This window comes from Branchiostoma lanceolatum, chromosome 3 (genome assembly GCF_035083965.1).
Source record: "Branchiostoma lanceolatum isolate klBraLanc5 chromosome 3, klBraLanc5.hap2, whole genome shotgun sequence".
In the NCBI taxonomy this organism is placed as follows: Eukaryota; Metazoa; Chordata; class Leptocardii; order Amphioxiformes; family Branchiostomatidae; genus Branchiostoma; species Branchiostoma lanceolatum.
Window position 1 is genome coordinate 18,060,974 of NC_089724.1, and position 15,280 is coordinate 18,076,253.

Sequence of the window (15,280 nt, forward strand, 5' to 3'; positions counted from 1 at the left end):
AGTGAATGAATGAATGAGTAAGAGTGATTTAGGTAGTAAGTGAGATAGCGAGGTAGTGATGTACTTAGGTAGTGAAGGTGGGATTAAGGTAATGAGGGAGGTGAATACATCGCTTGTCATATTGTTAGTTATATAGTTTTGAGCACATGGACACACAATGATGACCTGATGTTCATTTTCAATCATATTTAGAGCTGATACATTTTCAATTAAAACTTTTTATTGCAAAGCAACTATAGCGAATACAATGTATGACAAACAGGTAGAGGGGCAGGCTGGGTCCCACATGCTGCACCAGAGGGATCGACACGCAGGTCCCCTTTAGTACATGACTGCCGCTCGCCCTGACCATACTCGTTTGTTTGTATCTTAACTTATAAGTGGCTGACTAATATGGCATCTCTCCAATGTACATTTCTCCAATGCACGTCTTGGCACACTCGGGCTCCTTACTCTTGTAGATAGCCTTGATGCTATTACGGGGCTCCGGCTTGTGATTTACCGAGTCATCACGTTCATCAGCTTCTGTCTTTTTTTAGATATCATTGGAACATGTCAGTAGAAAGTATATCGAGGCTCCGAGTCGTGATTGGGACAGAATATCACACACATTTGCTATCAATTGATCGTTATAGGTTGTGCTGTTTTATCCCAACTTTGACGAACGGAGATTGGTGTCTAAATACATTCATCAACTTGATTTTTGAGTGTCCGTGGTTGTGTTATCTGGTGAACATGTCACCACCATCAAACAGCCACCACCCCACATACAGCCCTTGCATGCCTCATTACACTAGACGCGCGAGCTGCGACCTCGCTGCGACCTGAATTGGACTTGTGTAACCCGGCTGTAATTGGAATATCATGCACAAAAGAATGTATAACTGAAAAGACAACAAAACACACAAAGCGTAGAAGAATTCGTTTTTTTTTTGCCTACGAAATTCGTTGAGCGCTCTGTAAAATTGCTCGGTTGCAGGGAGGTCGCGCAAGGTCGCCGTCCTGGTGGAATGGGGTGCAGACGGAGCGCCGTCTATCAAACCAGTCACACATTGCAGTTGTTCTCACGAGCCCGGGTGAAATTTCGCAAGTAATTTCTACGCGTCAGCCATGGTGCTCCTCACCAGCGACGTTCAGTCTTCCTGTTTATTTTCTCCTAGCGGATGTCTACGAACCTAGGACATGAAAACGTTTTGATTTGTTCTAGATTTAGTTTTCTACTTCTACCGTTGTCTGGATCTAGGTTGGTGAGACATGAAATTGAACACAGCTCGCGTTTTGCACAATGGTAAAAGTGATGAGAATGATTTTCTTTCGATAGAAATACGTAACTTCGTATTTCTACCGATGGAATATTTCTAAACGTGCAGTAGATGTTGTACCAGCAGGTAGCCAGCAGTCATTAGTCCGAGTGAGTGGTGCGCGTCACGTACATACCAACGTGTCGTGCAATTTGTCATGTAGATGAAGCAAGTCATAAATCATAAAATGAGCAAACCACTTGTTGTCATATGGGCGTGTTTGCCTGGGACTCTCCCTCATTGGCTGTGGGAACCATCCACCCAACTTGGCTTCACGTCATAGGTAAGTATAAATACCGGACGACGCACCGCAACTTCTCCAGAAGAGCGCGCCGCTGCAAGAAGAAAGTTGAGAAGACAACCTCGAGCTCAGCAGAGAAATCTTTTGTTAACTTGTTCTGGTAAGTCAGCGAGTCAACATGAACAGTGTTGTGGTCGTAGCTGTCGTTTTGTCGGTCGGAATCGTTGTGTCAGGTAAGTTACTCCTAGATCCTGTTCTGTCACTGTTTGCGGTGTGCTCCCGACTTTTTGTGTGGCTATAACAGTTGAATACTCACCCTTGTGGATAGCAAGACGCGGCTTTTTTATAGGAGAGGTCTTGTGATACACCGCAGGTTTTACGAAACTTGCTCGGAAGACCGTAAGAAGAACTTGTACTACACGCGAACTGTAGCAGACCCCTGTTGCATTTTCAGACGGCAGATCCTCGGGGTACAGTCTAGTTATCAAACCAAAGAAATTACTTCTTCGGCTGCAAACGTAACCTTAACCAAAAACATGTTAGTACGCAACTCATAGCCTCCGTTGCAGACTCTGAAGCGGCTTTTTGGGGGGCTAAATAATACACTTTTTGCAGCCACCCCGTAACTATCAGCCATCCTGTAACCATCAGCCGTCTAGGCGGCTGATGGTTACAGGATGGCTGATAGTTACGGGGTGGCTGCAAAAAGTGTATTATTTAGCCCCCCAAAAAGCCGCTTCAGAGTCTGCAACGGAGGCTATACGCATTGTGACAGGGCCCTTAGGCATTGACCCGCTGCCGTGCGATAGGCGCGCCGACGAGATCGGAACGCCGGGCCCGGTCACATTCCTGAGGAAGTAATTTGCAGCCGAAGAAGTAATTTCTTTGGTTTGATAACTAGACTGCTCATCAACGGTGGGTCAAAGTAGAAAACAACTTCCTCCCCGCAAAATGTACTTCAACCCAAAAGATGTTACTGCGGAACTCATTCGCACTTGAATATACGCACAAGCGTGACAGGGCCCTAACTAGGGGTGAAGCCGCGCGCTGCACATTTAAAAAAAAACTTGTAGAGCATTTCTACTGTAAGTCACAGTTCAAACGGTCAGGAGTTAGGCCCGGGTGGGGTCACGCACTGAATTGAATTTCGTGCCTTTTTGAGAGTTTTTGAATTGTTTTGAACATCGTGGGAACTTGACACATAAATTTACAGGACTGTTACGGTGCGCCAGTTTGTATTTTTCGCTATTCTGTAATGACATGGACTCTACTCGCCACTACTAAGCTCTGGCGCGTCTGATGTTGCAATGTCAAGTGATTTTCAAGTTACCTGGTTCTGATTGCTTTCCGACTATGATTGCTTTTGCGCCAGGATAAAAACAATCGAAACCCATTAGCTATCAGAAGACTGCAAATGCGTAGCTGGAAAGAAAACGACGGAATATACGACAGAGGCAAATAAAATCCAGCAGCTAAAAGTTCGAGTATCCATGCAGCAGCGTGGATCGAATTCATCATCGTGGCGGGCGATCCGCACCTCCGCCTCGCCGTCAGAACCGAGCCGCGCGGCGGTACCAGAATCCTCCCGTCCCCTTGCCAGAACGCGCGCCTAATGTACATCGTTAACTCACTGTCAATACCAGCCACTTTGCTGTTCTTACCCTTTCCCCCCTTTTTTATACATGTATTTTTTAAATCTATTATCGAACATTCTCAGTAGGGGAATTTGTTTTGTGACGCAGTTGGCCACCTGTGCCAGTGGCACGGGGTCTAACTTGACTTGTCCGCAGGCATCATTCTCGCAAGCCCGCCACCTTTCTAACGTGTTTATAGTCTCTGCCTGGGGCCACTGTATCATACAAATCTAAGGAATGGGACAGTTTTGTAGTTTCAATTAACGCTGTTTTAATCCGATAGATACTGAGAACCCCGCTATGGAGGTGGAACTGAAGGCCGACGCAACGAAAGTAAACGACGGCATTCCCAAAAGATCCGTAAGTTCAATTTCAATGTGCTTACGTACTTTTACATCCATCCGTTATGCATATGTAGCTTGCGAGGCTGACCACCGCCTCCGCTGAAACTGCTGCCCCTCTCGTGGTTAAAAATACACATTGTGTACTTGTCCATCCAGGCTGCAGTCTGCAAGAACAACATTGGTAACTGCGCCTGTGACTACTACAAGCTGAAAGGCGCTTGTATCAGGTGGCCCCATTGGGTGGCACGTCATTGCAGAGCTGCGTGTGACCTGTGTATTCCCGGTAGGTGGCGCCTGTACAAAACTGATGTCGACCCACACAAACTTTTCAGACAAGTCAGACGTTTATGTGAAATCTCGATAGAGGACCATAATTCAAACTGCCAATAAGGTTGATAGAGTGGGGTCTATGTGGGGATTGTGGAAGAATTAAAAATGCAATTTTGCGATCCAGGTTGGATAGGTCTGGACAACATTGTCTGATAAAGTATGATCTATGGATGGCATATGACCTTTAGACATGCTTTGAGACTCGTTGCAATTATCACGTCAGCCAACAGAGCAGACGCGTAATTAAAGGGTGTGTCTTAAATTGCGCTTGGATGATGTCCAGGGGTTGAACCAACTGATGATGACATTTCAGATCTGGGGGCACACCAAATACTCCTGGGGCACCGGCGCACTTCATCATTATCTCCATGATGAAGTGCTGCAGCAGAACTTTGATAAGTTCCTAATTTGCATAATTAATGCATAATTTGAATGATTCATCTAGGTGAAAAATAATTGGACTGTCAATAATGCAAATTGTGTAAGTCAGATAAAGGTGTTTATGACCAAGCATATATTATATACATGCGTAAGTCATTTGCATAAACAGGATAGTTCATGGAGATATGAGGTCTACGAACTCTTGTTCTAAATTGTTTTTTGCTTGTCATAGAGTATCCACAGTCTGTGATGCTATGCTAATGATAAACCGATTTCTTTTGCGCTCATCAGGTCCCGGCGATAACACCGAGTGTAAAAACGAGTTGGGCGACACACGCTGTGAATCCTACTTGAATCGAGGCTTCATGCACATACGTTATCGTCAGTACATGATGGCTTGCCATTGTCGCAAGGCCTGTGGACTCTGTACAGGTGGGTACGGAGTAGTTGGATTAACCGTTGTTTGTGTTTCATTTCCGCCTTGAGCTTAACTTTTCCATGTTGGTTTCCATCTCTCCTTCCTCCATCTGCTACTAATGTACTGTCTCTCGATTAGGAACCAGTATGGAGGTAGAGATGTAGTACACTCTTGTTATTGACATACCCGAACATCTCTCTACTCTAACACTCACAGAGGCTGAGGATGAGACGACTGACGAACCAGTTGTCAACCCCGCTGCCTTTCGCGAAGAGTGCCTGAGGACCCACAACCAGTACCGCGCCAATCACAACGCTGTTGCCCTCACCTGGGATCAGGTAAGGAGTGATCTACAAATCCTCATAAGTTTCTGAACATGTACAAGCCTTCCTCATTGGTACCCGTCGACAGAAAGGTCGATACGGCTTTAGCACACGAACAAGTTGAAAAATATGAGTGACGAACTAAATCTACTCCGCCCCATGCGTTTTTTTTTCTGCAGAGATCCGCCGAGTATGCTGAGAGAGTCGCTACCGAGCTGAATGAGAAAAATGATGGGAATATGGACCACACGCCCGTTCGTCAACGCACCTGGGGTGGCGTGACGTAAGTAAAGCACAACCGTTCGTTAGTGACGTCATAAATATCACAGGCTTCCCTGACGCATTCTTTTTTTTGTTTTTCTATCATGATTTGCAGCTCTTCATCGTTAATGACGACAACCACAACCACGGGCTCTTGTTGAACTTGATTTAGAAAAAATGTACCATGGAAGGGCGCTTTTATCATGTTGGTGATCATGACATTCTGCGTTCAGTAAGGGGATACTTTATGGTATTACAGGAGAAGTAATGTATCTTTTCCTGCCTGTTCACTTGTAGACATGGTGAGAACCTGGCGTACATGACTGGCATCACCTGCCAGTCGGGCACCGACTACTGGTACGAAGAGAGGGATAACTATGACCCATCCAACCCCGTGCGGAGCTTTCTTGATGGCGACGTCGGCCATTTTACCCAGGTAAGCTTCATCCTCGAGACTCACATCGTTCCTTGAAAGGAACGAGAGACAACAAGAATATTGATATTCTAAATCTAAGTTCGTTTAGTTCCTATTGGCCATGACAAGTGAGTGTGTTTGTATGTGTGTGTGTGTGTGTGTGTGTGGGTGGGTGTTTGTGTGTGTGTGTGTGTGTGTGTGTGTGTGTGTGTGTGTGTGTGTGTGCGTGTGTGTATGTGTGTGTGTGTGTGGGGGGGGGGGGGGGTGATTGCCCAGATGACATGTGTGAAAGTTAATATGTTGCTCTCATCCTCTTCCAGATTGTCTGGAAGAGAACCCTGACTGTTGGCTGTGGCAAGGCCGGTAATTATCTCGCCTGCATCTACGGGCCAACTGGAAACCGGCTCTCGACCGCAGAATTCATCAATAACGTCGACCCTTGACTTCATAAAAGTTAATCGAATCGAATGTTTACCAAGGTATTTCTTTAAGGCGATCTAATCAACAATATCAGAATACATTCTGTCACATACCCACCTTGGCACTGTTAGAGGAGCGTATTTTGTCATACATACATCGGAGGTCATCGGATACTTGTGTCTAAATAAGAGACCAAGAGAGCATCATGGATAGTTTCATTTTACATCATACGTACCGTTAGTGTTACTAGTAGTGGCAGGTTTTCGCATCGACGCTTTGTAATGAGTCATAGTAAGCCAACAATTGTACTCAAATATGGGCTTAGTAGAAATTGAAGTATGTAACGTAAGGCATAGAGGTGTTTTTTGGAGTTATCCATGTATGTAGTTCATATATTACTGTGAATTATGTAAGCCGATGAATCTTTGCTGTTAAACGCCGTTCACTTCTGTAGAGGTTTCATGACTGATCGTATCAATAAATTTTTGAATTTAAATGAGTTTTCAATACAAAGACATCCATCTCCTACTAACGCTTTTTTATCAAAAAGTCATCAAACAAAAACAAAAAAACATATACATACCAATGATGATATCTTGCAATTGACCAGCCATATCAAGGCAACAATTCCATATACCAACCCCTGAAAAAGTCATAGCTCTAATTCCAGGCTAGCTAGGAGTAGACACTAAGTGTCATCTCCATATTACTGGTTATGGGTTGTATAGAGCCATATAAGCATTCCACACCATTATAAAGCACTTAAGCTTTTTTTAGAAATCTGTTATCTTGTACTGCTGCAAGAACTAAGACAATACAATACACGTGGTGCACTGGGAGTTCTCACTGTGATATTTGTGTCATCGTGATTGGTGAATGATTGATAAAAAAACTTGATTTTGAATATTGATATACATGTAAGTGAGCAAGCGAGCGAGTGAGTGAGTGAGTGAGTGAATGAGTGAGTGAGTGAGTGAGTGAGGGATTTAGGTAGCAAGTTAAGTATCTTTTCTCAGAAATAGATACGTGTGTGCGGATAGAAGGTATATAAATGGAAGAGAAACCATGTACTAGGGTCAGTTAGTCTGGAGATTCAGAGTAGAGAGAAGACAGTGAGAGACATGCTCCACAGATCAACGTCTTCAAAATGTGGAGACTCCGGTGTCTTCCTTGGGTTGAGCGTACATCTCTAACATCGCAACTATACTAGCGAACTCGTAAGAGACACCCCATCGAAGTCGAGGGCAGAACAACTACCCACCCCCTGACATATCTATCAGATATCTTTTTCTTTCTCCATGCATCTTCATTACTGAAGTTGGCAGGTTTTTGCTTCTTCACTTTCAGTGAAATTTTATTAATAGTCTGTCAATGATTATATTTGAATATTGGCTAAGTTCATGTTTAGCCATTGGAAATCGCTGCATGTAACTTTAGATAAAGAAGTGGTCTAGCGTGTGATCCATGTTACTGTATATGAAAGAACATCCATCCTTGTTGATGAACGTGGTTTTCAACACTCTTGAGCTGGTGTCACTCTTAATACTGTTTCTGACTTTAATCCTGTGAATAGTCTTATTTTGATTTTAAAGAGTTTTCAATTCAAAGATATTCAGATATTGATACGTTATCAAAATTCTATTCAACACAAAACACATCCATACTTAGTTTTCATACGCCGTTACCTGAACCTCTAAAGAAGTCAGAGTTGTTCTTAATTCCAAGCTTTAAGATATTAGTAGACAATGACTGTCATCTTTATACGGTAATAAGGGGTACATGCAAATGATGGGAAGTTCATATTCGCGTAGAATTTAGGTGAAGTTGGGCACACGGTGCGGTTCAAAAGAGACGCTTAACGATTGAATGAATCATTGCAGCTTTTACGATTCACTAACCAGTCCTCACCTTTATACCTAAACCGCTATCATCCACGAAGTTCAAAGTTCAAACATGAGTTTGGTAGTTTACTCACGGACTGGCGTGGTTCAAAAGAGACACCTTGTGCATGGCCAACGGGCCAAGTTGAGTTCTGCATCTTATACCAGTATGGTCAAAGAGAACTGCATTTATGAACAAGTTTTGAATGAAACGATTTTTTCCACCCTGAACGTTTACAGTAGAATAGTCTGTTGTTTATGCATGTTATCATTGTTAACAGCAGCATGTGACCCTTGTCACTCGGGATCGGTGGGCCCTCTGCTACGGTTACTTTGGAAATGATGCGATAGCAAACAATTGGATTAATGTGTGACAAATGTAAACGTACTGTCCAGTAGAACAAAATATTTACATTTACCAACATTGTATGGTGCGGTGTGGTGCACCTACACTTGGATGGGTTATCTAATTACTAGGTGGCACCCAGGCTATAGAGGAGGGGGTTAAATGAACCATAGAAATCTACAGGTGACATGTGATTAATGAACAGAAGGTTTAACTGTCACTTCCTTCAAAAGTTCCGAGAAACAATAAGTCCTTCATGGCTATATTATAACTCTTCCACGAAGAAGGGTGAATGGCATAACGTACGTTACACCTTGCGCGCTTTGTTCGTTGGAACAATATGGCCTTTGTGGCTATGTAAACACTTCCAAGAAAAAAAGTGTACACCTGATAGGCGTCGACGAAACAAAGTCAACGTTAGCAAGACATAAACTCGATGTAGCTGCGTAGAAGTCATTCGCATCCTGTCCACCGGTCCGTTAACATGGTTCATGCAGCACCTGGTTTCCTGGTGGCCGTCGCGTGCCTTCTGGGCGCCGTGCAGCCAAGTCTGCAAACGAAGATGAAAACCCTACTGGTTTCCATGGATGGTTTTCGTTGGGACTATTTGCAGGTTTGTAACGTTGTAAATTAATGTAACTCTGTGAGTATGCCACCTTATTGAGCCTCCGGGTGACCGGTCTGGCCAGTGAACTGCTTGTATGTCAGCAACAATAGATACATTTCGGTATATTGTTCTCTGTACGTGGCACTTTCGACATACGTTATGAAAAACGTGAGTGTAGTGCCATATCGTTCTTGTCCGTCAAAAAGCGAAGTAAAAAAATAGACATCTTTGAATCCGTGGCCAGCATGGTTAAAAAAGTTATTGTTGTATTGAAGTTAGAAAAAAAATCATCACGGCTCTGTTGGATGTTTCAGCATCAGAACGTCCTTCGCATGCGAGTTCTTTTCCGGCACAACTATATGTAACTATGCATGGGATATCATTCTTATATCTTTTGGCATTATATGCGCTACTGAATATACGTCCCGGGACAGTGCTGTATTACACTCTTCGTCTCAGTAGTTAGGGAAGAAAAGTTTGGACAAACAGTGATACGCACTAGTTTAAAGTAATCAAACCCGGAAAATTGTCGGACTTTTTTATTTCTTTCACCAGAAACAGTGAACATTGTTCGACCTCCCGTGCAGAAATTTAAACCGTTGAGGTCAATTAAGGCCTACTACTCAATTTTACTGACCAAAATAGTCTGTTACTCATTCTAGAGAGCTTCAACCCCCAACATGGACCAGCTGGCCCGGGAAGGCGTCCAGGCACCCTACATCTACAGCACCTTCGTCACCAAGTCGTTCCCTAACCACTTCAGCATAGTCACAGGTAAGTCTCCGTCAGGTATGTTTACCCAATGCGGCATGACTTGTTGGGTGTGCTTTGTACACTTATCATGCTTCTGTTCTACTTTTAGTTTCCCTCATCGCATTGATCCTGGCTTGCCCAGCAAACACAAAGTTAAAGCGTCATGCGATAGCGTGCTCAAATACAAGACGACAAAAAGGATTGATGTATGGGAATAGGTCGCCCAGAATTCTAAGGTAGGGCAATGTAATCCCTCAAAATCGCCATTTATGCAAAAGGCCATGGGGTATTCATTTTCGCAAACGTTTGTCGCGTTTACTTTTAAATAGTTGTTACAGTTTTGTCAAGATGGCATGATAATGGCCCAGTCATTATGAGAAGCAGTGTTGCCACTTCAAGTGAAATGAACACGGGAGGAAAAAAATGTTGTGTTAAGAGTTCGAAGTTCAAGTAGGCAGCCGCACCAGGAAGCCAGTGTGCAATATTTCACACTTGATTCGTCACTTCCGAGAAAAAGCAACCAACGTCGCGGTCATTCTTCCTGTTCTCAGAAATGACGCAACTTCCAACAAACCTGGAACAATTTGTTCCGTGCTGTACCTGGTGCAAATACTGGGAAACACAAGAGGGAGGGGGGGGGGTGAGGAGTTACAAACCAGCCACCAATATGTATAACCATGCACATAGTACGAATAAGACAATCTGGACAGTGCAAAATATGATAACGTTAACTTTTGTTGATATTTGGTAACATTACTTCATAATCCATGAACTGATAACATTTTGGAATTCTTGGTACAGATGAAAAATATAGTTTTGGCCTTTATGCCATGACATTAAAAACAAATGACTTAGGACATTTGCCCACAGGACTTGATGTACACTCCAGTGGTATACACCAGTTTATGATGATTCAATTTGCTATTGCCAGACCAAGAATATACATTTTGAGTTTCTCACTATGGTGATGATGTACTAGCCCATTCATGGGTAGAAGTAACTTTTGGATGGTCCATTTCTGCAGTCCGTTTTTGCATGCGGATGTACATGGAGTGAAATGCACTGTATTAGTAAGGAAATGGGGCATTCTTAGTTCTAGTATTTATATGGTCAGAACATCTGTAAACTTCAAGACTCTTCCTGGTCACCACATGTACAAAGCAAACAGACACTCTGAACATCGGCAATATAAACGAACTTCTTCTCGGAGATGATTTCTCCCTCCTTTTCCAGGTTTATACCAAGAAAGTCATGGCATTGTGGGAAACAGTATGTACGACCCTCAACTAGACGCCTTTTTTTGGAAGGTAATGTTGTAATGTAATACATTGTCCGGCTTTTAAAGTACAAAGAGTTACTATACTACAATTTCACAAAGGGTTTAAAAAGGAAAGATAAATGTTGTAATTGTAGAAAAATCGTCCAATGCTTTGTCTCACTTTGCAAACTAAAAGTAAAAGTCAAAATTATAAGATAAAGATTGTTGTCCACACTCTCTCTCTCCCCTCTCTCTGTGACTCTGTGCGTTTGGGTATGTGTGTGTGTGTGTGTGTGTGTGTGTGTGTGTGTGTGTGTGTGTGTGTGTGTGTGTGTGGTTTTCGCTTTAACAAGCTTAGACGTGTTTTTTCTTTCTTTAGGGTGTTCATACGGCTGAATGGTGGGATGTTGGAGCCGAACCAATCTGGCAGACCGCACGAATGCAGGGCCGCAAAACAGCTGCTTACTTCTGGCCCGGGAGCGAGGCGCCTATCAAGGGCATGCGTCCAGATATTTGGGTATCTTATAACGCAAGTCATTCGGCCCAGGTGTGTTATTGTCTTGTCCAGTGCTGTTCGTACTTCACTTATTTAGATGGCCTAGACTTTCCCATTGCAATTGATTGTTTTTAGAAAAATAAAACACAAACCTTGTGCATGATCAGTTTCAAATGAAATCAAACTCAAGCCATATCATGTCATACCAAATCTACTTCATCAAAGTAAACAAACAACTATGTAAACGTGTTTTATCAAATTTAGTACAGGTGATATTTGTCAGTACTTGGCTCGCTAACAATTGTATTGCTGTATGTATCTGCCTGTAGTTCCGTGTGGACAGAGTGATGGAATGGTTTGTGGAAGAAGATGCCGACATCGTGACGTTGTACTTGGAGGAGCCCGATGCCACGGGACACGCCTACGGGGCGAACGGGCCAGAAGTCATTGAAAAGGTTAATTAAAGAAACTAAAATCATAATGCGTCACTAAGTGAATTATGCGAAATGAAAATAGTTTCTACCTTGTAACATTTTCTGATTTAACACATGGGTCTAAAACTATTCGCCATCAGATGTGAATCTGGTCATTCTAACAACGTTCTTTGGTGATGGGTAGGTTTTACCAAGGACATTGGTTTTACATAAATCATTATGTATGAACCATACACACTTTATTTAGGCAAACGGCCATCAGATGCATTTATGTACAGCATGGAGAATACTTTATACATTCCTGTTGAGGTCAGACTTATGATGGAGCTGGGGTATTTTAAGGGGCTATTGTTGTAGCTAGCTAGAAACGTCCATACCATTATTTTTTGGAGGGCTTACATTGTATGCAGTATAGACGCTATATGTTGGCTATGCCATAAGGTAAGGGAGTCTAGTCTCCAAAATTGTTAAATTCTTTGTCCTGGTCAGTTTCCCCTCTGACATATAACCGAGAAAACGGAACACGTTAGTCAACATTACGATCTTCCCCACTATACCAACATCTGCTTGGTGGTTAGTAAGTCTCCAGCAGGTATCGATGTGACGTGCCATTTCTGCCCGCAGTCGGAGCAGATGGACGGCGTGCTGGGGTACCTGCTACAGAAGGTGCGGGACGCCGGGCTGGAGGACAGCCTCAACATCATCCTGGTCAGCGACCACGGCATGGCCACCGTCAGCAGCGACCGCATCATTTCTCTGTACGACTACGTGAACAAGTAAGCCTGACTGCCTCGTGTTGTCAGCTTTTAAAAGGCTACGTTTTATGGATCACAGCCTCTGCAGACTTCAAATTATAACACTTTCGCCGCTGAAACTAGCTATCAGTGCCCCAGCGCTCATATTTATCTGAGCACAAGCCAGTTCTCCTGCCGAACGTCTATTGCGTCTAATAACATTGCCGCCTTTCCTTACTACCTTTACATAAACATAGTTGACCGGCGCAGAATGGTCCGCAAACACCATACTAGTATTGTCGTGAGGAAAAAACACAACAACAACCCTGCAATGCAATGTGTATGTTGAAATGCCTTGATTTATGGCATATAGGACCTATTGAGATAGAACTGATAAGTTAACGGTTTTCCTGGTATCCCACCATCGCCACGGGAGGGTAGCAAAATTTCTTTTTTTTTTTTTTTCGAAATTAGGCGAAAATCAATGCGCGCGGCGATGTCATCCGTACAACGGACTTGCTGTGGCCAATCAGTGACGTGCTTGTAGAATCTTTTGGCGGAACCTTTAGGGGCGGTGCCCATTATGTATCCTTTCAAAGGCACTTGTTGTGGGTGTTCGTGAATTTGAAATTTTATTCTCGCTTCCATAGAACTTGGATAGACAAGGTAGCCGACTTCGCCCCATTGGCAAGCATTCTGCCGGTCAGCGGCCGTGAGGACGACGTGGTGAACGCCCTACAGAACGCTCACCCCAACATGAGTGTGTACAGGAAGGAAGATCTCCCCGAGCGCCTGCACTATTCCAAGCACAGGCGCATCATGCCGCTCCTGGCTGTTACGGACGAGGGATGGCTTATTGTTCCTGTGAGTGGGATTCAATGGGACATTTACAGATAACAACATTACATATCAATTACTGTGCCGTTCTGGGGGCATTTATACTTATAGGATGCTGAATGTTCACATTCTGAAACAAGACGACTACCGTTTCACTGATGATATTCTTACGGGAATAGAAAAAATGTAGGAACCCAAGGAACACAGGATAAGCTGAAGATAACACATACATTGATAAGAAGTTTATAGAATACATGACTGTACATCTCTGTGTATTGGTGTGAATAGATATTGGCTTTATGAACAATGTTGAAAAAATAATTTGTTTTGTGTTGTTGCAGAACAAGACTGAGCTTACCCCCGACCAGCTGGCCTTCAAGGGCATGCACGGCTGGGACCAGGAGATGTCGTCCATGCGAACCATCTTCCTGGCCCGAGGCCCGAGTTTCCGCCGTGGCCACCGTCTGCCCCCCTTTCACAACGTCGACATCTACAACCTGCTGTGCTCCCTGATCGACATCACCCCCGCCCCCAACAACGGATCCTGGGAACGAGTTCGGGGTCTCCTCGCCGATCCGAGTGCATCTGTTGCTATGGAGATGACTCCAAACTGCATTCTCCTCTTTGTCATCTTCGTCCTTTTAACTATCATTTAGGTGTAAGTGAAGATGTTGGGAGGTTTGCTTAGTAGTGACTGTGCTGTAGTAATGCTATTTTGACAAAATGACATCGCAAACTGGGACAAACTGGAAATAGTCCCCGTGTATCTTTGCTCAACGTCTCAACGTTTATCTATTCGAGTAGCATAAGACGGTCCCTTTTGTGCGTTTTGTCTTGGTGTGTAAATGATTTAAGGCTTGAGGTGGAGATGTCCTGAGCTGTTTGTAACATAGTTTTTAAATTAGATTATTTCTTAATATTAGATATGACAAAGGAATCTTGTATATGATAAATGAGTGTCTCACATCTCTGTTGAAAATGATGTGAGCTATTCATGAATATATCATAGTTTTAACTATGTTTTTAATTATTCAACGGTCTTCTTTTCTTTTCTGTTTGAAAAGGATATTGTCAGTTACGTCCAGTCTATCTTCAAATCTGAGACTGTCCGAACATTTAATCATTGTTTATCTTGAATACATTTAGATGTACTTGTGTATGAAGCTAAGAGTTCAGCTTTTGCAAAACGTTGAATGGTTTTCCTTTTTAAAAACTTGCTTACCCCCGAAGCATTTAACGTTTATGTCGAGAGTGAACATCATACCAGAGAGACCCTTTTTAGATTTGCCATTTGAACAGCACTGTCACCTGGTTAAGTGTATATTTAGTGGGAAGCAAGCCAGTGGTGTTATTCTATCTAAGTTTAAACATCCATTTTGCGACTGAAACATGTGCAGCTTTTTCAACATTGTTCCGTGTAGTACAATGTATTTTATGCAAGCACAACTGCACAAGCATTCAAGGATGCAATAGATGAAGAATAAATCATTTGTGTCTACGATGTAAGGTTACAGTTACCCTGTCATTGAAAAATCAACCGGATCTTCGTCTGTCATGATCTAACGGGGGGTGCCCTAACTTGTCACGCGCCCTAACATGTCACGGATTTTTTACTGATATTATTTTGCATAAGTACGCCGTGTTTGTGACCACTGACTACGCTGATAAGGAAGGTAAATAAATGAAGTTCATGCATATAGCTGTCATTCGTATTAAAAACATATGTGTATATATTCATTTCTTGTTTTGTCGAAAAATAGTACTTTATCGGACAATAATGATGGTAGTTAGACCCTACCAGTCTCCCAGGGTCGCTGGGGAAATAGTAGAAATTGGCCAAATAGAGTTAAATGTTTGAGGGGAGTCG

The 15,280-nt window shown here is 43.1% G+C and overlaps 2 protein-coding genes across 2 annotated transcripts; both read left to right on the forward strand.

The window, feature by feature from the left end:
* Positions 1-1,532: 1,532 nt before the first annotated feature.
* On the forward strand, positions 1,533-6,901 carry LOC136429427 (uncharacterized). Its single transcript, XM_066419258.1, has 8 exons — positions 1,533-1,775; positions 3,460-3,536; positions 3,677-3,803; positions 4,523-4,677; positions 4,814-4,987; positions 5,152-5,255; positions 5,531-5,669; positions 5,969-6,901. The coding sequence occupies exons 1-8, from the start codon at positions 1,721-1,723 to the stop codon at positions 6,089-6,091; spliced, it is 954 nt and encodes a 317-aa protein (XP_066275355.1). The 5' UTR covers positions 1,533-1,720; the 3' UTR covers positions 6,092-6,901.
* Positions 6,902-8,683: 1,782 nt separating this feature from the next.
* LOC136430764 (ectonucleotide pyrophosphatase/phosphodiesterase family member 5-like) lies at positions 8,684-15,112 on the forward strand. The gene is made up of 8 exons (XM_066421661.1): positions 8,684-8,907; positions 9,564-9,675; positions 10,888-10,961; positions 11,292-11,459; positions 11,738-11,863; positions 12,467-12,618; positions 13,227-13,440; positions 13,755-15,112. The coding sequence occupies exons 1-8, from the start codon at positions 8,779-8,781 to the stop codon at positions 14,067-14,069; spliced, it is 1,290 nt and encodes a 429-aa protein (XP_066277758.1). The 5' UTR covers positions 8,684-8,778; the 3' UTR covers positions 14,070-15,112.
* The last annotated feature ends 168 nt before the right edge of the window (positions 15,113-15,280 follow it).

Excerpts from the sequence above, each read along its gene's own strand:
- LOC136429427 (XM_066419258.1), top strand. The coding sequence starts at position 1,721 with ATGAACAGTGTTGTGGTCGTAGCTGTCGTTTTGTCGGTCGGAATCGTT. Across the intron at positions 4,988-5,151 it reads TTGCCCTCACCTGGGATCAG|AGATCCGCCGAGTATGCTGA; the intron begins GTAAGGAGTGAT and ends TTTTTTCTGCAG. Across the intron at positions 5,670-5,968 it reads ACGTCGGCCATTTTACCCAG|ATTGTCTGGAAGAGAACCCT; the intron begins GTAAGCTTCATC and ends ATCCTCTTCCAG.
- LOC136430764 (XM_066421661.1), top strand. The coding sequence starts at position 8,779 with ATGGTTCATGCAGCACCTGGTTTCCTGGTGGCCGTCGCGTGCCTTCTG. Across the intron at positions 9,676-10,887 it reads CCACTTCAGCATAGTCACAG|GTTTATACCAAGAAAGTCAT; the intron begins GTAAGTCTCCGT and ends CTCCTTTTCCAG. Across the intron at positions 11,460-11,737 it reads ACGCAAGTCATTCGGCCCAG|TTCCGTGTGGACAGAGTGAT; the intron begins GTGTGTTATTGT and ends ATCTGCCTGTAG.